Source organism: Mobula hypostoma, chromosome 8, assembly GCF_963921235.1.
Source record: "Mobula hypostoma chromosome 8, sMobHyp1.1, whole genome shotgun sequence".
NCBI lineage: Eukaryota > Metazoa > Chordata > Chondrichthyes > Myliobatiformes > Myliobatidae > Mobula > Mobula hypostoma.
This window is the reverse complement of record NC_086104.1, coordinates 107,708,832-107,731,131: the sequence shown is the minus strand read 5'-3', so window position 1 is coordinate 107,731,131 and position 22,300 is coordinate 107,708,832. Positions and strand designations below refer to the sequence as shown.

The following is a 22,300-nucleotide window of genomic DNA, read 5'->3' as shown; positions in this document are numbered from 1 at the left end:
GAGGCGTGGCTCTACTGGTAAAAAATGGCATCAACTCAGTAGAAAGATGTGACATAGGATCGGAATATGTTGAATCTTTGTGGGTTGAGTTAAGAAACTGCAAGGGTAAAAGGACCCTGATGGCAGTTATATATACAGACCTCCCAACAGTGGCTGGGAGGTGGACCACAGATTAAAACAGTAAATAGAAAAGGTGTGTCAAAAGGGCAATGTTAAGATAGTCATGGGAGATTTTAACATGCAGGTCGAGTGGAAAAATGAGGCTGGCAATGGATCACAAGAGAGTGAGTTTGTTGAATGCCTGAGAGATGGCTTTTTAGAGCAGTTTGTCATTGAACCTACTAAGAGATCAGCTGTACTGGATTGGGTGTTAAGTAATGAACCTGAGGCTTAAGGTAAAAGAACCCTTATAAACCATCGATCACAATATGATTGTGTTCAACTTGAAATTTGATAGGGAGAAAGTAAAGTCTGACATAGCAGTATTTCAGTGGAGTAAGGGAAATTACAGTGGTATGAGAGGAGTTGGCCAAAATAAATTGGAAGGAGCTGCTGGCAGGGATGGCAGCAGAGCAGCAAAGACATGTGAGGAAGGTGCATTCCCAAAATGAAGAAATACTCAAATGGCAAAATAGTACAACCATGGCTGACAAGGAAAGTCAAAGCTAATGTAAAAGCAAAAGAGAGAGCATACAAACAAGCAAAAATTAGTGGAAAAATAGAGGATTGGGAAGTTTTTAAAAACCTACTGAGAGCAAGTAAAAAAATTGTTAGAAGGGAAAAGATGAAATATGAAAGCAGGCTAGCAAATAATATCAAAGTGTACAGCAAAAGCTTTTTCAAGTATGTAAAAAATAAAAGAGATGAGAGTGGATATAGGACTGTTAGAAAATGAGGCAGGAGAAATAACAAAAGGGTACAGGATGAACTAAATGAGCATTTTGCATCCGTCTTCACTGTGGAAGACACTAGCAGTGTGCCAGATATTATAGTGTATGAAGGAAGAGAAGTGGGTGCAGTTACCATTACAAAGGAGAAGGTGCTCAAAAAGCTGAAAGACCTAAAAGTACATAAATCACCCAGACCAGATGAACTGCACCCTAGGGTAATGAAAGAGGTAGTGTTAGAGATAGTGGCGGCATTAGAAATGGGATCTGATTGAAACGTATAAAATCCTAAAGGGATTGGACAGGCTAGATGCAGGAAGATTGTTCCCGATGTTGGAGAAGTCCAGAACAAGGGGCCACAGTTTGAGGATAAAGGGGAAGCCTTTTAGGACCGAGATTAGGAAAAACTTCTTCACACAGAGAGTGGTGAATCTGTGGAATTCTCTGCCACAGGAAACAGTTGAGGCCAGTTCATTGGCTATATTTAAGAGGGAGTTAGATATGGCCCTTGTGGCTACGGGGATCAGGGGGTATGGAGGGAAGGCTGGGGCGGGGTTCTGAGTTGGATGATCAGCCATGATCATAATAAATGGCGATGCAGGCTCGAAGGGCCGAATGGCCTACTCCTGCACCTATTTTCGATGTTTCTATGTAAAAATCACTGGATTCTGGCATGGTGCCAGAGGACTGGAAAGTTGCAAATGTCACTCCACTCTTTAACAAAGGAGGAAAGCGGCAGAAAATAAATTATAGACCAGATAGCCTGATCTTGGTGGTTGGGAAGATGTTCGAGTCAATTGTCAAGGACGAGGTGACACAGGACAAGATAGGACAAAGTCAGCATGGTTTCCTTAAGGGAAAATCCTGCCTGACGAACCTGGTGAAATTCCTCGAGGAGATTACAAGTAGGAGAGATAAAGGGGATGTAGTGGATGTTATATATTTGAACTTTCAGAAGTTCCTTGTGTGGTTGGCTGCCAGTGACTAGTAGTGTTCTGCAGTGGTCGGTGTTAGGATCACTTTTTGTGCTGCATGTAAGTGATTTAGATAATGAAATAGATGGTTTTGTTGCCAAGTTTGCAGGTGATATGAAGACCGGTGGAGGGGCAGGTAATGTTGATGAAATGGGTATGATGCAGAACAACATATTTGAAGAATGGGCAAGAAACTGGCAAATGAAATACAACATTGGAATATGCATGGTCGTGAACTTTGGTAGTAAAAATAAATTGCGGACTATTTTCTAAACAGGGAAAAATACAAAAATCTGAGATGCAAAGGGACCTGAGAGTTTGTGTGCAGAACACCCTAAAGGTTAACTTGTAAGCTGAGTCAGTGGTGAGGAAGGTTGGCATTCACTTCAAGAGGTCTAGAATACAAGAACAGAAATGTGATGTTGAGGCTTTATAAGGCACTGGTGAGGCCTCATCTTGAGTATTGTATACAGTTTTGGGCTCCTCATCTTAGAAGAGATGAGCTGGCATTGGAGAGGGTCCAGAGGAGGTTCACAAGGATGATTCCAAGAATGAAAGGGTTATCATACGAGGAACGTTTGATGGCTCTGGGTCTGTACTCGCTGGAATTTAGAAGGATGGGGGGGGGGGAGATCTCATCAAAACCTTTCGAATATTGAAAGGCCTTTACAGAGTAGATGTATAAAGGATGTTTCCCATGGTGGGGGAGTCTAGGACAAGAGGGCATAGCCAGGGCATAGAGAGACATCCATTCAAACAGATGTGCGTAAACACTTCTTTAGCCAGAAGGTGGTGAATTTGTGGAATTTGTTGCCAGGTGCAGCTGTGGAAGCCAGGTAGATGGGTGTATTTAAGGCAGAGATGGATAGGTTCTTGATTGGACGTGGCATCAAAGGTTACGGGGAGAAGGACGGGAAATGGGGTTGAGGAGGAGAAATAAAAGGATCAGCCATGATTGAATGGTGGAGCAGACTCGATGGGCCAAATGGCCAAATTCTTCTCCTGTGTCTTATGGTCTAAAATCAGTTGTTGCAATCCAAGTTAAGGAAGGATCAATTCTGGCAGAAGTTAGCTTTAAAATGTTTCCTTTATCTTGTGCTGGAAATAACAACCTAGTTGATTTATTTGGCATTGTTAAAGAAATCAGGAAATAAAAACAACCATCAACTGTCAAATCAAATTTATGAGGCTTGTATTATCTAATCCTCTTAACGGTTACATTCTGATCGACGACATCTGCTACCACTTAGCAAGCAACCAACGCAACTGTTCAATTTCACAAATATGGATTCATTAACTCAATGACATTATTCTAAAATCAGACTTTTCTTTATATCCCATGTGCTATTTAAAAAATGTTCACCTTACACGTTAAAAATGGTAATTATCACAGAGAATATGACTATCTTAGAGATGGTTCTTTTTATGAAGGTTCTAAGTAATAAGGGTTAATAAGAGATCTTATGGTTAAAGATCCCCAAAGAGGGAGTGACCACAATATGATAAAATTGCAGATACAATTTGAATTATCTCAGGACCAAAACCTACGTCAACTTAAATAAGGACAACTTCAATGGAATGAAGCTACAGCAGTCTACGGTGGACTGGGAAAATTAGCTATGAAACAGATTGCTGTCTAAAAAGTGGTAGATATTCAAATATCTGGTCCATAACACTCGGCAGGAACTTATCCCAGTTAGAAAGAGGGGTTCGATGAGAAAGATGTAGACAGTTGTTAACAAAGGAGGTCAAGAATAGTGTTAACTTGAAAACTGGGGCCTACAAAGTGGCACTGAGTAGTAGTAGACAGAAAATTTGGACTATTTTGGAATGTAATAGCAAAAAGACTAAAAAATAAATTTTGAGAGAAAAGTTGCATGTAATATCAAAGCATCTAATAAGAGCTTCTAGAGAGATTTATAAGAAAGCTGTGACTAAAGTTGGTTTGGGGCCTCTGGAGAACAAGTCTGGTGAATTAAGAACAGGACAGAAAAGTTAAAGCCATTTTTTTTGCATCACCATGGAGAATACCACAAATACCCTCATTTGTAAGGGTAACAGGTGGGTCTATTTCAAGTTACAGGGAAGAAGTTGTAAAAACCCTAGTCATGAGGGATAAAGTATCAGAGAAACTCACTAGTTCAAAGGCAGATAAATCTTGAGGACTGGAAGTCTGAACCCAAGTGTTTTAAAGGAAGTGGCGACAGAAATTGTGGACCCATTGTTTGAAAATTTTTAAAACTCACTGAATTCAGTGGAGGTTAGAAAAGAGCCATGTGACTCCCTTGTTCAAAAAGAAAGGAAGACAGAATGAGTGAACTATAGGGCAGTTAACTGAACATCCATTGATGTCAAGATGCTAGAGCTAATAATGAAAGACGACATATCTACAGTGCCTATAAAAAGTATTCACCCCCTTGGAAGTTTTCATGTTCTATTGTTTTACAACAATGAATCAGTGAATTTAATTTGGCTTTTTTGATACTGATTAACAGAAAAGGAGTCTTTCATGTCAAAGTGAAAGGAGAATGCTACAAAGTGATCTAAATTAATTACAAATATAAAACAGAAAATAATTGATTGCATAAGTATTCACCCCCTTCAAGTCTGTAGTTTGTAGATGCACCTTTGGCAGCAACTACAGCCTTGAGTCTGCGTGGATAGGTCTCTATCAGCTTTGTACATCTGGACACTGAGTTTTTCCCCGTTCTTCTTTATAAAACAGCTCAAGCTCTGCCAGACTGCATGGGGATCGTGAGGGAACAGCCCTTTTCAAGTCCATCCACAAATTCTCAATTGGATTGAGGTTTGAACTCCGACTTGGCCATTCCAGGACATTAATTTTGTTGTTTTTAAGCCATTCCTGTGTAGCTTTGGCCTACTGCTTGGGATCATTGTCTTGCCGGAAAACAAATCTACTCCCAAGTCACAGTTCTCTTGCAGACTGCATCAGGTTTTCCTCCATGATTTCCCTGTATTTTGCTGCATTCATTTTACCCTCTACCTTCACAAGCCTTCCAGGGCCTGCTGTAGTGAAGCATCCCCACAGTATGATGATCCCCACATCAAGAATGCCTACCTTGCTATTCTACACCCTTACTTCGGGAAGTCTGATCACCTGGCTGTATTTCTACTCTGAGTATAGGCGGAGATTGAAGATTGCAGTACCAGTAGTAAGGACCAAGAAGGTATGGACAAGGGAAGCACAGTAGCGCTTACAGGACAGCTTTGAATCAGTGGACTGGACTGTATTCAGGGATTCATCTTCGAATCTGGATGAGTATGCTGTAGTTGTTACCAACTTCATTAAAATCTGAGTGGATGAGTGTGTGCCTACAAAGACTTACTGTACATTCCCAAACCAAAATCGTGAATGAACCAGAAGGTACGTTATCTGTTGAAGGCTAGATCTGTGGCATTCAAATCTGGCGGCCCAGAACTGGACCAGAAAACCAGGCATGATTTGAGGAGGGCTATTTCAAGGGCAAAGAGACAATTTCAAACGAGGTTGGGGGCGACATCGGATGTATGACAACTCTGGCAGGGTTTGCAAGACATTACTTCCTACAAAGCAAAACCCAATAGCAAGAATGGCAGCAATGCTTCAGTACCAGATTAACTCAATGCCTTCTATGCCTGCTTTGAAAGGGAGAATATAACTACAGCTGTGGAGATCCCTGCTGCACCCGATGACCTTGTGATCTCTGTCTCTGAGGCCAATGTTAGGCTGGCTTTAAAGAGAGTGAACCCTCGCAAGGCAGAAGGTCCCAATGGAGTACCTGGTAAGGCTCTGAAAACCTGTGCCAACCAACTGGTGGGAGTATTCAAGGACATTTTCTACCTTTCACTGCTATGGGCGGAAGTTCCCACTTGCTTCAAAAAGGCAACAATTATACCAGTGCCTAAGAAGAATAATGTGAACTACCTTAATGACTATCGCCCGGTAGCACTCACATCTACAGTGATGAAATGCTTTGAGAGGTTAGTCATGACTAGACTGAACTCTTGCCTCTGCAAGGACCTGGACCTGGACCCATTGCTTTTTGCCTATTGCCACAATAGGTCAACGGTAGATGCAATCTCAGTGGCTCTTCACATGGCTTTAGACCACCTGGACACCACGAACACCTACGTCAGGATGCTGTTCATTGACTATAGCTCTGCATTTAATACCATCATACCCACAATCCTGATTGAGAAGTTGCAGAACCTGAGTCTCTGTACCTCTTTTTGCAATTAGATCCTCGACTTCCTAACCGGAAGACTACAATCTGTGCGGATTGGTGATAACATATCCTCCTTGCTGACAATCAACACTGGTGCACCTCAGGGGTGTATGCTTAGCCCACTGCTCTACTCTCTCTATATCCATGACTGTGTGGCTAGGCATAGCTCAAATACCATCTACAAATCTGCTGATGATACAACCACTGTTGGTAGAATCTCAGATGGTGATGAGAGGGTGTACAGGAGCGAGATAGGCCAACTAGTGGGGTGGTGTCACAGCAACAACCTGGCACTCAACATCAGTAAGACGAAAGAGCTGAATGTGGACTTCAGGAAGGGTAAGAGGAGGGAACACACAACAATCTTCATAGAGGGATCAGAGGTGGAAAGAGTGAGCAGTTTCAAGTTCCTGGGTGTCAAGATCTCTGAGGACCTAACCTGGTCCCAACATATCGATATAAAGAAGGCAAGACAGCGAATATACTTCATTAGGGATTTGAAGAGATTTGGTATGTCAACAAATACACTCAAAAACTTCTATTTTTGTACCATGGAGAGCATTCTGACAGGCTACATCATTGTACCCAGGACATCTTCAATGAGCGATGTCTCAGAAAGGCAGCATCCATTATTAAGGACCTCCAGCACCCAGGGTATGCCCTTGTCTCACTGTTACCATTAGGTCGGAGGTACAGAAGCCTGAAGGCACACACTCAGCGATTCAGGAACATCTTCTTTCCCTCTGCCATCCGATTCCTAAATGGACATTGAACCCCTGACCACTACCTCACTTTTTAAATCTATATTATTTCTGTTTTTGCATGATTTTTAATCTATTCAATATATGTATACGGTAATTGATTTACTTATCTAATATTTTTTTTCTATATTAAGTAGTGTGTTGAACTGCTGCTGCTAAGTTAACAAATTTCATGACATGTGCTGGTGATGATAAACCTGATTCTGATTCAGTATGATGCAGCCACCACCATGCTTCACGATAGGGATGATGTGTTTCTTATTATGTGCGGTGTTTAGTCTGATGGTCAAAAAGCTCAATTTTGGTTTCACCAGACAACAGAACCTTCTTCAGCTGACTTCAGAGTCTCCTACGTGCCTTCTGGTAAATTCTAGCTGAGATTTCATGAGTTTCTTCAACAGTGGCTTTCTCTTTGCCACTCTCCCATCAAGCTGTGACTGGTGAAGCTCTTGGGCAACAGTTGTATGCACAGTCTCTCCCATCTCAGGCACTGAAGCTTGTAACTCCTCCAGAATTGTCATAGGTCTCCTGGTGGCCTCCCTCACTAGTCCCCTTCTTGCAGAGTCATTCAGGTTCCCTGCTCGAGGCAGATTTACAACTGTGCCATATTCTTTGCATTTTTTGATGACTGACTTAACTGTACTCCAAGGGATATTTAGTGACCTGGAGACTTTCTTGTATCCATCTCCTGACCTGTGCTTTTCAATAACTTTTTTGCATAGTTGCTTGGAGTGTTCTTTTGTCTTCATGGTGTAGTTTTTGCCAGGATACTGCCTCACCAGCCGTTGGAACCTCCAGATACAGGTGTATTTTCACTACAATTGAAATACCTTGACCGTATACAGGTTTATATATAACTAGAACATCTTGAATTGAATTGACTTTATTTCTTACATCCTTCACATACATGAGTAAAAATCTTTACGTTACGTCTCCGCCTGAATGTGCAACATGCAATTTATAGTAATTTGTAATAAATAGTATGTACAACAGGACAGTCAATATAGCATAGAAATACAATTGTGTCAGCGTGAATTAATCAGTCTGATGGCCTGGTGGAAGAAGCTATCCCGGAACCTGTTGGTCCTGGCTTTAATGCTGCAGTACCATTTCCCAGATGGTAGCAGCTAGAACAGGTTGTGGTTGGGGTGACTCCAGTCCCTCTTTACACACTCATCTCTGCAAATGTCTTGAATAGTGGGAAGTTCACATCTACAGATGCGCTGGACTCTGCAGAGTCCTGTAATTGAGGGAAGTACAGTTCCCGTACCAGGCAGTGATGCAGCCAGTCAGGATGCTCTCAATTGTGCCCCTGTAGAAAGTCCTTAGGATCTGGGGACTCATGCCAAACTTCAACTGTCTGAGGTGGAAAAAGGTGCTGTTGTGTTTTTTTCATTTGAGACCATTTGAGATCCTCGGTGATGTATATGCTAGGGAACAAGCTGCTCACCCTCTCAACCCCAGATCCATTGATGTCAATAGGGGTTAGCCTGTCTGCAATCCTCCTGTAGTTCACAACCAGCTCCTTTGTTTTTGCAACACTGAGGGAGAGGTTGCTTTCTTGACATCACTGTGTCAGGGTGATGACTTCTTCGCTTAACTATGTGACTTCTAAAACCACCAGTGATGATTTAGTGTGTCATTTGGGAGTGAATACTTCTGTAATCTATTATTTTGTGTTTTATATTTATAATTAATTTTTATCAATTTGTAGAGATCTGTTTTCACTTTGACACAAAAGAGTCTTTTTATGTTGATCAAGGTCAAAAAAAGGCAAATTAAATGCACTGGGATTCAACATTGTAAAACAATAAAACATGAAAGCTTCTAATGGGGGCAAGTAATTTTTATAGGCATTGCATATTCAGTTTTCTTAACTGATGAACGAAACCTAGTCATAATGGCTTTATCTTCCAAAAGGATCACAACCTTGGTTTGGAGCAGGGGTCGGCAACCTTTTTGCCTCTGTGGGCCGGATCGCGTATTAATGAGCGGACGGTGGGCCAGATAAATGCCATAAAAAACTTCAAATATGGGAATTATCCATTTAAATACATCTAGTTATGTTTTGCCTCAAATTAATGAATAACGCATGCTAGAAAATCGTTTGTGCTTAAGGTTGCCTACCCCTGGTTTGAAGGCTTGTATGCCTCAATTACCAGGAAAGCTATGCTGGCTGGAGTAAGGGCTTTATGCTTCGGCTCTTGGTAAGGTCACCTATGCCAAACAGGTCAAAGAGCGGAGGAGAGACTAGGAGTGGTTCACTAGTCCTCCAGGTAAGGGTTCAGCTCAGGGCTAACAACCCTGACTGGTAACATGTACTGGAGGAAATGTGTTAGCATAGATTGAACACAGGCTGTCAATGGCTATGGTCCTTACCAGGCCACAGGGAAATAACCTGCGGAGTACCAAGGATCAGTTTTTGGCCTACGTTGTTTACAATTTATGTTAATCACCTGAGCAAAGGAGCAAAATGCAAGATTCCATGATTGCCAATGAAACAAAAATAGGTGTTGGAGGCTTATTGGGATGAAGCCATTTTGATTCTGCAATGGGTTAAGACATAGAATATGCTGGTGTGCAATTCTGATCGCCACATAATAAAAAGGATGTCTCAGGAAATGTAGAGACCTGACCCAAAAGCAGAGCAGAGAAATCAATTCAACAATATTTTACTAATAAACTGCAAAATACCTAAAAATGGACCATGAGGGGCCACAAAATAAGAGAGAACAGATACTTAACATGACAAGGCCACGAGGCAACTAAAGGCTAGGATCAACTAGTTGAGGCTGGCTGGTTCATATGAGTGAACAAGGATTATGGGTGAGAACTGGTTTAAGTGGGCAGTAAGTGACGATTTGGAAATGAGTGTCAGGTGACTCCTATTTGCTGGGTGAGCCTGACAGGGCTCACCCCACTTACTGCCAGCACCCAACGGTCCTGGGTAATCGGATGGGTCCAGTGGAACACTTCGATGAGAAATGGATCCAAGATGAAACTGTGTGGCATTCCAAGACCTCTCTTCTGGGCTACACCCTTCCCAGTCCACCAGTTACTGCACACTCCATCCATAACAATATGACTCTATCAACTGGCAAACCATATGCACTGGACCACCTCCCACGATCCTTCATTCCAGAGATGAGGACTCAGATGGGTTGAGTAAGCCATGGGCCATGGACTTGTTACAGGAGACATGGGAGGTAGGTGTGATCCTGAGGTTAAGTGACTTGGTTGATGTGATGGACAATCTTAAAGGGACCAATGAACTGGGGTGAGAGCTTGAGGGAGTCGGTGTGCAGAAGCAGACTTCTGGTAGATAGTCAGACATGGTCCCCAGATCAAAGTAGTCTGGATGGGCGCCAACAGCTGCTAGCCTGGCAGCAGTAGGCATGGCTGGCAGCAGGGATGGCCCTCGATGCCCTCTTCCAAGCACTCTGGCATCACCAAACCAGGGCCCTAGAAGATGGGACAGCACCATTGGCTCCTCCATGGGGTACAATGTGAAGCACTTCAAAGGGTGACATACCCATGGCAGAGGTGGTATGTTGATTATGGGACTGTTTGGCCCAAAGCAGACACTTCCTCCATGTGGAAGGGTTACAGGCAGTGAAGCATGGCAGAAGCTTCTCAACTTGCTGATTGGCTCTTTCTGACTGTCTATTGTCCTGCATATGATAGCCAGAGGACAAACTCATTGAGGTGCGGAGTTGGGAGCAGAAGGCTCACCAGAAGTGGGAAACACATTGTGGCCCCTGGTCTGACATAATGCCCTGGGTGAAGTTGTGGAGGTAAGCAGGTCCACCGTCTCAGGAGCTGACGGTGAGAGGAGAGCAATGAAGTGGGCCACCTTGGAGAACCAGTCTACCACTGTCATGACCACTGTATCCCCATTGGAAAGTGGCAAACCTGTGATAAAATCCATGGCAATGAGGGACCAAGATCATAGAGGGACTGGCAGGGTCAGCACAAGCCCAGAGGTCCACTGGTTGGAGGAATTGGACTGGGCACATTGAAAGCAGGCAGCAACGAACTGATGAACACCAATGATCATAGTGGGCCACCAGAACTAGCATTGCTGAAAATCCAGGGTTCGTGGATGGCTGGAGAGGGGTGAGGAGCGGGCCCAGTGGAGTGCTTCAGAGTACATGTATTTGTCAAGTGTAGGTTTGTGCTGTAGGGCCTGGAGGAACTAGATGATTGGATCGAGAATCTGGGAGGTTGCAATGATGGGCTGAAGGTTGTTCTCTATATCAGATGGGTTGAACTGTCATGACGAAGTGTTTGCCTTAGTGCTCTTAAAGCCAGGTCTGTAAGAGATCAAGTTGAATTGCTCGCAGAAGAGGGGCCTGGGGAGTGCTTCAAATGTGCTATCCATCAAGGGGAGAGGGTAGCAGTTCCAAATGATGATTTTATTGAGTCCGTAGCAGTTGATGCAGGGACGAAGACGCCCATCTTTATTTTTGATGACTAAGAATCCTGCACTGGCTAAACAGTCAAATGAAGCTGTGCTGTAGCACTGCAGTGATGTAGTCATTCATGGCTTGGGTCTGTGGAGGGCAGAGGGAGAACAGAGGGAGAACAGACCATCTTAGAAAGGAGTGCTGCCTGGGAAGCACTCATGCAGTCTGTGAGGTGGCCAGGGTGCTGGCTTCCCTTTTACCGAAGGCAATGGCTAAGTTGTAGCATTCCTGTCAGTTTGGTGAGGCCAAGAGTTTCCTTCATGTCCTCAGACTTATGGGGAGGTTGAGGTTACAGGCAGGTGGGTTCCCAACTCAACAGTGAACTGATGGCTAGGTGAAGTGAGGGACATGAGTGGACAACAGGGGCAGCCCAAGATGAGGAGATTTGGGCAAGTTGGTAAGGAGGAAATGGACTCTCAGTGCTCTCTGATGCTCATGTGCACAGGCTGTGTGCGTGATCTGACCATCCTCAACCCAAGGGAAATATGTTAATGACCCTTAGATTCTGGCACAGCAGATAACTCTGGACTGGACTTTCTGTAAAAGGGGTGAGAGATAGGCTCAGTAGGGAGTCCAAGTTGACCACACAGAGTCCTGTCCAGAAAGTTACCTGCTATGCCAGAATCTAAGAGCCTCCTGTGTCTTGTAGAGTCATCAGGATGTGGAGAACAGAGAGAGTGGGATGTACCATGGTGCTGGAACAAGAGGATGGGGGAAGCTTACAAGACAGAAGGCCCCTTGTCACTACCTGGTTTTGCCGTTTTCTTGGACGCAATGGGCACTTGATGTGTGGGTGATTGATGGCTTTGCAGTAAGTGCACAAGTCGTTTCTCCACTGATGCTCACGCTTGGGGTGGGGGTAAAGAATCTTTGCCTAAATGCCTGGGTCTGGAAGCAGTTGATAATGATGGCCCTGCTGACTGAAATGGTTTTTAGAACCGAACTGGGGTTCTGTTTGATGATCTGGATGGTCTTTCTATAAGAAGCTTGTCAATTGAGAGGGACAAAGTGATGAGGTTTGAGGTTGGTGGGAATCTCCCAGGTAGAGGGCTTATCTTTCAAGTGCTGAGAGGCCACGATGGCAATGGGCAAATAGTGCTTCTGCATTTCAGCCAAACCCCACCATGAGTGTCCAGAATCCACTGTGTTATTCAGCACCGAGCAAGAGCCATGATGCAGATGATGTATCCAATCGACTAGCTCCCATCCACTTCCCGGATAGTAAAAAAAACAGTACATCTCAGTGGTAGAATCTCCATACTCATTGCAAGTGGTGGTTTTATTGTCCCAGTTAGTGGCAACCCAGGTCAGAGCTTACCCAGTCAGCAGAGAAATGACAAACAACACATCAAAGTTGCTGGTGAACGCAGCAGGCCAGGCAGCATCTCTAGGAAGAGGTACAGTCGACGTTTCAGGCCAAGACCCTTCGACAGGACTAACTGAAGGAAGAGTTAGTAAGAGATTTAGTAAAATCTCCAACTAACTCTTAGTTAGTTAGTAAAATCTCTTACTAACTCTTCCTTCAGTTAGTCCTGACGAAGGGTCTCGGCCTGAAACATCGACTGTACCTCTTCCTACAGATGCTGCCCGGCCTGCTGCGTTCACCAGCAACTTTGATGTGTGTTGCTTGAATTTCCAGCATCTGCAGAATTCCTGTTGTTAGAGAAATGACAAAGACAATTTTGGCTCATTCCATAATATACAGCGACAGCTGAAGCTCAAAGTGTAAGACGTACTGGGACAGGAAGTTGTAGCATTAGATTGGGGATCCGTTGAAGCATTCAGGCACCGGAATCTGGGGCTCTTAAGAGAGGTTGACTCGTGTGGGGTTGCTGTATCGAGCCAGAGTTGGTCAATGGGTTCCTGCTGCTTTGGGATCAAGTGCTTCTTTTGACAGATGGCTTCTTTTAGGCAAGCATACTCTGCTGGGTTAATCATTGGTTCACTCATCCTGTCTGGAAGTGTAGAAGAAGCTTGACCCAAAAGCAGAACAGCGGAGATGATTAAGTAGTAAAATATTTTATTAACAAACCACAAAATGACAAGCTACAAGGGACCACAAAATAAAAGAGAATAGACACTTCACACAACATGGTAACTGAAGGCTAGGAACAACTAGTGGAAGCTGGCTGGTTTCTATGAGTGAACAAGGATTGTGGATGAGAACTGGGTTTAAAGGGGCTGCAGGTGATGGTTTTGAAACAAGTGGCAGGTGACTCCTGTTAGCTGGATGGAGACTTGAAGGTCTCTGCAAGTCTGACAATATATGGTAGCACCAGAAAGTGTGCAGAATCAGGTTTAATATCACCTGCATAAGCCATTAAATTTGTTAACTTTGCAGCAGCAGTACAATGCAATACACGATAAAAAAAACAAACTGAATTACAGTATGTATACTGTTAAATTAAGATAAGTCGTGCAAAAAAACAGATATATAAAAAAGTAGTGAGGTAGTATTCAGGAGTCCAATGTCCATTCAGAAATCAGATGGCAGATGGGAAGAAGCTGTTAATGAATCGCTCAGTATGTGCCTTCAGGCTTTTGTACCTTCTTCCTGATAGCAACAATGAAAAGAGGGCATGTCCTGGGTGGTGCAGGTCCTTGATGATCAAAGCCACTTTTTATGAGACGCTGCTCCTTCAAGGTGTCTTAGATATTATGGAGGCTAGTACCCGTGATAGAGATAACTAATTTTACAACTCTCTGCAGCTTGCTATGATCCTGTGCAGTACCCTCCCCCATACCACAGTGATGCAGCCAGTCAGAATGCTCTCTACAGCACATCTGTAGAAATTTGAGTGTTTTAGCTGACAAACCAAATCTCCTCAAACTCCTGATGAAATATAGCCGCTGTCTCGCCTTCTTTATAGTTGCATTGATATGTTGGGTTTGGGTTAGATTCTCAGAGATCTTGACATCCAGGAACTTGAAATTGCTTACTCTCTCCACTTCTAATCCCTCTATGAAGAATGGTTTGTGTTCCCTCAACTTACCCTTTCTGAAGTCCACAATCAGCTCTTTGGTTTTACTGATGCTGAGTGCAAGGCTGTTATTATAACACCACTCAACCAGTTGGTATATCTTGCTCCTGTACACCACCATCCAAGATTCTGCCAACAATGGTTGTATCAGCAAATTTACAGGTGGTAGTTGAGTTGTGTCCTGCCACACAGTCATGTAGAAAGAATAGAGCAGTGAGCTAAGCACACATCCCTGAAGTGCACCAGTGGTGATTGTCAATGAGATGCAGATGTTATTACCAATCTGCACAGGCTGTGGTCTTCCAGTTAGGAAATTGAGGATCCAGTTGCAGAGGGAAGTACATAAGCCCAAGTTCTGTAGCTTTTTGATCAGGACTGTAGGAATGATGGTGTTAAACGCTGAGCTAAAGTCAATAAACAGCATTCTGACACAGGTACTTAGAAACGTTTGTATATTGTCCAAGTGATCCAAAGCTGATGGAAACCATGCCGATCCATGGCATCACATTCAGTGAAAGCAGCTGATGGATTTGGGCAATGCATCAGGGAGAGGGAAATTACCTGGACACTTTGTTCCAGAAGGCAGCTACATCCCTTACATTAAGTGTTGGAGAATCGGTCTGTCAAGGACAGGAAGTAGTAACTGCATGAGGCTAATATGGGGATCCAGAAAATAGGATTGCAGGAGCATCAGCCCTTGCACTTGCCCAATGAGAATGAGGATGTTGCAGCTTGTTGGATGAGAGCACACATGAATGAGTATATTGACCACAGCACCATGGTAAAAGGGAATGAAAAGGAACATGGTGGCAATAAGGGAGAGCATAGCTTATAGGGTACTGTTCTCATTAGCTGCTTAAGCATCCAGTACAGTTCAAGACTGGACAGGGTAGCACAGCAGAGTTTTGATTTAATTTGCTGGTTGGTGGTGAGCTCAGTTCACTGTCTGTTGTACACTGTTTATGCTGTCTAGCCTGCGCTTTGTGTTCTGTAGCATATTTTTGAAGCTGCACCTTATTTTAGTTCAGATGTGCCACTGAACTTCTCATTGACCCTGGCTTTATATTAATGGTAGAGTGGGGGAATACCAGGCCACGAGGTAATGGAATTGGGGATACATTTTTCTTGTTGGTTCACTCACTGCCTGCTACGTACCCAGCAGCCATATTCTGCAAAACTTTTAACGCTGGCCATTTTAGGTTTTCAGTGTGACAATTATTCTGCTGTTTTGACATTTGACAAACATGAATTGCTCCTAGACAGAGTATTAATCTTTAAATTCCTACCTGCACCAAGATTACTTGGTAGAAATGCTGCCAATCCTACAATCTTGAACTTCGTTCCCCAAATGTTGGATGTGACCTGAGCAAGATAGTTGTGCTGAAACAAACAATTGAATTTTCTTTTTAAAATATCAAAAGTACTGGTTTACAATATCACAATATCATCCAAATTTATTTATATGGCAAGCACACTTCACAAAGTAAATGAATTTGAACTTTACATCTTTACATTATTGGGACAATGTAGGACTTTGTGAACAATTTTTTCTTAACAACCTAGAAGCAATGGTTAATCTTCATTCTGAACGATGTTCATTCCCCAACCAACATCCATCATATTAAAGTGCATCCCAAATAATGTAAAATATTAGAAGATTGGCAATTTGTTGTTCAAATTTTCCATTCTTTCTCGGCTCTTGTGTACAGAACACGAGTATCAACTAAAATGTAATTTGTTAAGTCAATCTGCACTACTCATTTCACTTTAATATCAAACAAGAATTCTAGTAAAGAATCAAATGTATAATTTCATACCTGTGTGATATCTTCTAAAGGAAATTCTTTACGAGTTAAGCTTGGGGAACCAATAGAAGGTTTCCTAATTGGCAATCGTGGAGACTTTGATATCTCCTGGCTAGCCCGAGAAAGTTTGGGTGATTTTCTAGCATCAAGATTAATTCTGATAAAAAATGCACATGGATTAGCATGAAGTTATAATATCCTTAGCCAAATGGAGCTAACTTTAGCAGACCAACTTCTGCCTTGGCTATAATTAGTCGCTTTAGAATCAAATAGCACCTCTGACCAAATGCCAAAAAGAACACTTATTATTTATAGTATAAGGAGCTGAAGCATTTATTAGGTATATTTTCATAACATCACAGAAAATTTACCACATTTTAGAGCCATTTTGTCCATCATGTTCATATCAATCAAAAAAGAACGACCCAGTCTAATCCCACCTTCCACACTGGCTGCCTAAATTTGCAAGCTAAACTTGCCTAGTACACATCCAAATACTACTTAAATAGGAAGAGATTCTACCACTCCTACAGGTGAGTCCAGGACCGCACCATCCTCCAGCGAAAAAGATTTATCTCAGCCCTTCTCTTACCTTACCAATTTAAAATCTAAGCTCCTTGATTAATAATGTCTTTCATTAATCCTTCCCATTTGCTCTATCTGAACACCTCAATTTTATTTATCTCAGTTAAATCTCCCCTCAATCTCTTATGTTCTAAAGAAAATTAAAACATCCCAATACCTATAATTTTCCTGTCCTGGCAGCACGCTCAAACTTCCGGTGCACTTCCTTGATCAATTACATCTTTTCTGTAATGTGAACTGAATACATACCCAAACTGTAATCTAACTAGTTTTCTAGTGCAGCCTCTGCCTTCTTATTTTCTGTGCCTTTGCTTGTAAAGTATCCTAAAGGCCCTTTTAACCAGTATATTGATCTGGCCTGTTTAAGAATGCACTGGATTTCAAGGACTCATTGTTCCTTCCTACCACTTCATGAACTCCCATTTATTACAGAAACCCTTCTATTGAAACTTGTTTGTAAGCTCTAATGCCATCATCCTTGTGTATAGCCACTAAGATTGAACTAGCTCTTCTGCTATTTGTGCATTCTTGATTATGCTCAGCTTCATATTTGCAACAACAAGAAGAGTGCCTCTCTATCAGACCACCCTTCATCCACTTTCTAGATGCAGCCATTCCCATCCTGTGGTAGCCTCCTTAAAGTTGAGTTCAGCCAAGACTGTGTTGCACCCAGACATCTCGCCCATCATTCTGTACACACTGGCTTCAGATCCATTTAAAAGAATCTCATCCATTCTCTCCCACAAAAATATCCATGGCCTCATCTTTCCACACAAACATCTTTCCACTCTTGGCCTCCCTGAGTTCCACTGATAAGGCACTGTTGCCCTAGCTACAAGCTCAAATTCCTTAAACTTCTCTCTTCCTCTTTGGTCCTCTCTAAAATCTTTATCCTTATTTGTTTTTACATACCTGGCCCACTATTCATTACATAACTACTTTCCAGTTCTAATTAATGATTCTGTGAAACACCTTGGGACTAAATTAAAGGTTCTACATATTGAATTTGGGTATAATGCTGTGAAAAATTGCTGCATCTTTTAAAGTTAAAGAAGCAGTCCAATTTAATTAGTGATAAGCACCAAAGGCACCAAGAAAGCATAACTGGGATAAAAGAACTTCTGTAAAAACACTTAACATCAGGAAAGTGCTCACATCATAAATTATATTATAACTCAACTGGGCTGGATACCTGGGTAATTTGGGGGACTTGCTTGCTCGAGATATCTTTGGAGATTTCTTCCCCACCCAGTCATCACTAAGTTCTATATCACTGGAGTCAGAACAATTACAGCTGTCAATTACATTTGAAATCAAGTTGTTGCCAAAGGGTTCATCTAGTAAAATAAAGGAAAGGACAATTAAAAGCTAGCTAAAAGCACATCTTGTAATTCTAAGTATAGTTTACAAGTATCTCAGAAATAATATTTGGTATTGCAATAATACCATATATATAATCTGAGAAAATAGTAACCAAAACAGTTATAGTGAACTTATGGATATATATACTCTACAATACATGCATGACTGCATTAGAAAAGTCCAGCTAAAAGCTTATTTTTCTGATTGAAGACTACAGGAAATGAAGGAATAGAGAATATGATTGCAATCTAATGTGGTCCACATACAAAATGTCAAAAGGTAAATTATTCAGGTACTAATCCTTGGAAATAAGTTATTTCATAAGAGAAATGCAACTTTCAAAGAATTTTAAAATTATTTCATCATTTATATCATATTTGAATACTACTTAAAATGGTAGAAATAGTAGCCAATACTTTAAAAGGCAGAGTGAATGAAGAATAATTTCATGCTTAGTTATAGAGAGAAGAGTTTCTGCAGATGCTGGAAAGCCAGAGCAACACAAACAAAATTTTGCACGCATTCAGTGGGTTAGGCAGCATGTATGGAGGGAACAAACAGTCAATAGTTCAGGCTAAGTGCCTTAATCAAGACTGGTAAGGAAGGGAGAAGAATCTAGAATAAGATGGGAGGAAATGAAAGAATACAAGCTGGAAGGTGAGAGGTGAAGCCAGGTGAAGGGGAAGTTGGATGGGTGGGTTTGAAGTGGAATATGAGGTACTGCTCCTCCAACCCAAGAATGGCCTCATTGTGGCAGTAGAGGAGGCGATAAACTGACATGTTGGAAAGGGAATGGGAATGGGAAGGAGAACTAAAATGAGTGGCCACCAGAAAATCTCTGTTATGGCAGACTGTCCACCGCAGCAGGTGGGATTCTCTTCCCTCTCTCTTTTTTTCCATTTCTATTTTGGCTTCCCTCTTCCCCTTCTCTTCTTCTCACCTGCCTCTGTTGCCCCTCCTTCTTACTATGAATACTCTCCTCTCATATTAGATTTCTTTTTCTTCAGCCCTATCCTTTTACCACCTATCACCTCCCAGCTTCTCACTTTATTCTCCCTCACCTGGCTTCACCTATCACTTGCCAGCTTATACTTCTTCTCTTCCCAGCATCTTCCTATTCTGGCTTTTCCCCCTCCTTTCCAGACCATCCCTGATGAAGAGTCTTGGACCAAAACGTTAACTGTTTATTTCTCTCCATAGATGGTGCCTGGTCTGCTGGGTTCCTCCAGTATTTTGTGTGTAGCTCAAGCTTAGTTATTACCTTCAAGATGAGCTTAAAGTACTTTCCAATATTATAGGAAACTTTTTGAAAATCAAATTCTCAGTTAATGCCCACTTAAAGAAAGGGCATAATGTCACCAGGAGCAATCTTGGGAATGTAGCTTGATCAAGCAGGACATTTGCAATTTTCCAGTCTCTGGCACCATGCCAGAGTCCAATGATTTTTGAAAGATCGTTACAATTGCCTCCACAATCTCTACTGCTACTTCTTTCAGAGCCCTAGGATACAGTTCATCTGGTCCGGGTGACTTATGTACCTTAGGTCTTTCAGCTTTTTGAGCAGCTTTTCCCTTCTAACAGTAACCACACTCACCTCTCTTCCCTCACACCCTTGAACATAAGGCACGCTACTAGTGTCTTCCACAGTGAACACTGATGCAACATACTCATTTCCTTCTGCTATTTCCTTGGCCCCCATTATTATTTCTTCTGCCTCATTTTCTAGCGGTCCTATATCCACGCTCACCTCTCTCATATTTTTTTACATATTTGAAAAAGCTTTTACTATCCACTTTGATACTGTTTGCTAGCTTGCTTTCATATTTCATCTTTTCCCTCCTAATGATTCTTTTAGTTGCTCTCTGTAGGGTTTTAAAAGCTTCCCAATTCCCTGTCTTTCCACGAATTTTTGCTTTATTGTAATCCCTCTCTATTGCTTTTACATTAGCTTTGACTTCCCTTGTCAGCCACGGTTGCACTATTTTGCCATTTGAGTATTTCTTTGTTTTTAGAATACATCTATCCTGCATCTTCCTCACTTTTTTCCCAGAAACTCATGCCAGTGCTGCTTTGCTATCATCGCTGCCAGCATCTCTTTCCAATTTCTTTTGGCCAGCTCCTCTCTCATCCCACTGTAATTTCCTTTCATCCACTGAAACACTGGCTTTATTTGCTCCCTACCAAATTTCAAGTTGGACTCAATCATACTGTGATCACTGCCTCCTAAGGGTTCTTTTACCTTAAGCTCCCTAGTCACCTCCTGTTCATTGCATAACACCCAATCCAGTATTGTTGATCCCCTAGTAGGATCAATGACAAACTGCTCTAAAAAGCCATCTCGTAGTTGGGAGCTGAATGTCCAAGGTTACGCGTTGTATCCGAGGGATAGGAAGGACTCACTCTCTTGAGATCTATTTCCAGCCTGATTTTCCCAATCAACCTGCCTGACTATCATAACGTTGCCTTTTTGACATAGTTTTTTTATTTCCTGTTGTAATCTGTGGTCCACTTCCCAGCTACTGCTGGGAGGCTTGTATATAACTGCCAGTCCTTTTACTCCTGCAGTTTCCGACCCTTAACCCACAAGGATTCAACATCTTCCGATCCTATGTCACATCTTTCTCCTGATTTAATGCCATTCTTTATGAGCTGAGCCACGCCACCCCTTCTGCCGACCTTCCTATCCCTCCGATACAACGTGTAACCTTGGACATTCAGCTCCCAACTACAACCATCCTTCAACCACAATTCAGTGATGGCCACATCATACCTGACAATTCATAATAGTGCAACAAGATCATCCACCTTATTTCTTATACTCCATGAACGGAGATATAACACTGAGTGCTGCACTTGCTACCCTTTTTGATTCTGCAATTATGTCCGATCATCTGCTTACCCCTCCTGATAGTCTTATTGCACACTGTCTTTGCTTTTTTACCATCTGTCCTATTCTGAGTTCGTCCACACTGGTTCTCACCCCACTGCCAAATTAGTTTAAACCCTCCCCAACAGCTCTAACAAACCTGCCTACGAGAATATTGGTTCCCCTCAGGTTCACTGTTGTATGGGTCATACCTCCCCCAGAAGAGATCCCAATGATCCAAGAACCTGAAGCCCTGCCCCCTGCATCACCTTCTCAGCCATGCATTAATTTGCCAAATCATCCTATTTCTACCCTCATTGGCACATGGCACAGGCAGCAATCTGGAAATTACTACCAGGAGGTCCTTCTTCTCAGCTTTCTACCTAGATCTCTGAATTCTCTTTTCAGGACCTCCTTTGCTTTTTATGCCTATATCATTGGTACCAATACGTAGCAAGTTATCTGGCTGCTCTCCCTCCCTTTCCAAAATGCTGTGGACACAATCAGAGATGCTCCTGAAACTGGCACCTGGGAGGCAACATACCATACGGGTACCCAGTTCTCATCAGAATCTTCTGTCTGCTCCACTGACTATTGAGTCCCCTATCACTACTGTTCTCCCCTTCTCCCTCTTTCCCTTCTGCACCACCATGCTCAATGCCAGTAACCTGGTCACTATGGCATCCACCCGGGAGGACATCCCTTCCAAACGTATCCAAAATGGTATACTTACTATTGAGGGGAATGGTCCCTCATTAATTTTACAGCCCCATCTTCCCCTACAATTTGATAAGACTTCTATTAATTGGCAGTATCAAAATATCTATCCAAGTAATTGACCTTCACATACAAGGAAGATTCACTTTAGAATACTGAAAAATAGGGCAAAAGGCAATTTAGAATTTATGACACACTTTGTATTATCCTGCAAACCTACAAAAATATGGAAAAAGCATATTGTTGTTTTAACATAACAATTGCAAATGATGCAAACAAAAAACTGGATAAAGGAATAGACAATGTAAGTAGCAGAATTCAGAACAGTATGTATCCTCTAATCCTGTTTCTTTTATCCCTAAGATTTACTGCAGTTTAGCATCTATCTCAGTTGTTTGTAAGAATTTAAACCTGGTGAGCATCACCACCTGCTGGTCAAAGTTTATATCACTAAAACCAACTGACTAAACTACTGAGGGTGAATACAACTAGTCAGCTATTACTACTTGAATTAAATTATTAACTTAATACTTTAACTTCGGTTCCTTCTAAGTTCTAACTATCTGTAGGAAGACAAATAAACAGTGAACACAACTGAAAATTAAACCATAGAAATATTAACCGCCTTTTGCATAACCAAGAGAACTGGCTAAGTGTCAAAGGGATACAA

At 42.2% G+C, this 22,300-nt stretch overlaps 1 protein-coding gene across 1 annotated transcript in view; it reads right to left on the bottom strand.

Annotated features, from left to right (window-relative positions):
- tulp4a (TUB like protein 4a) overlaps window positions 1-22,300 on the bottom strand; it is a 181,325-nt gene that overhangs the window by 32,669 nt on the left and 126,356 nt on the right. The window contains exons 9-11 of the mRNA XM_063056576.1: window positions 17,878-18,022; window positions 16,113-16,257; window positions 15,582-15,675 (exon numbers count right to left, since the gene is read on the bottom strand). Of these exons, the coding sequence (XP_062912646.1) occupies window positions 15,582-15,675; window positions 16,113-16,257; window positions 17,878-18,022 (384 nt within the window). The remainder of the gene's footprint in view (window positions 1-15,581; window positions 15,676-16,112; window positions 16,258-17,877; window positions 18,023-22,300) is intronic.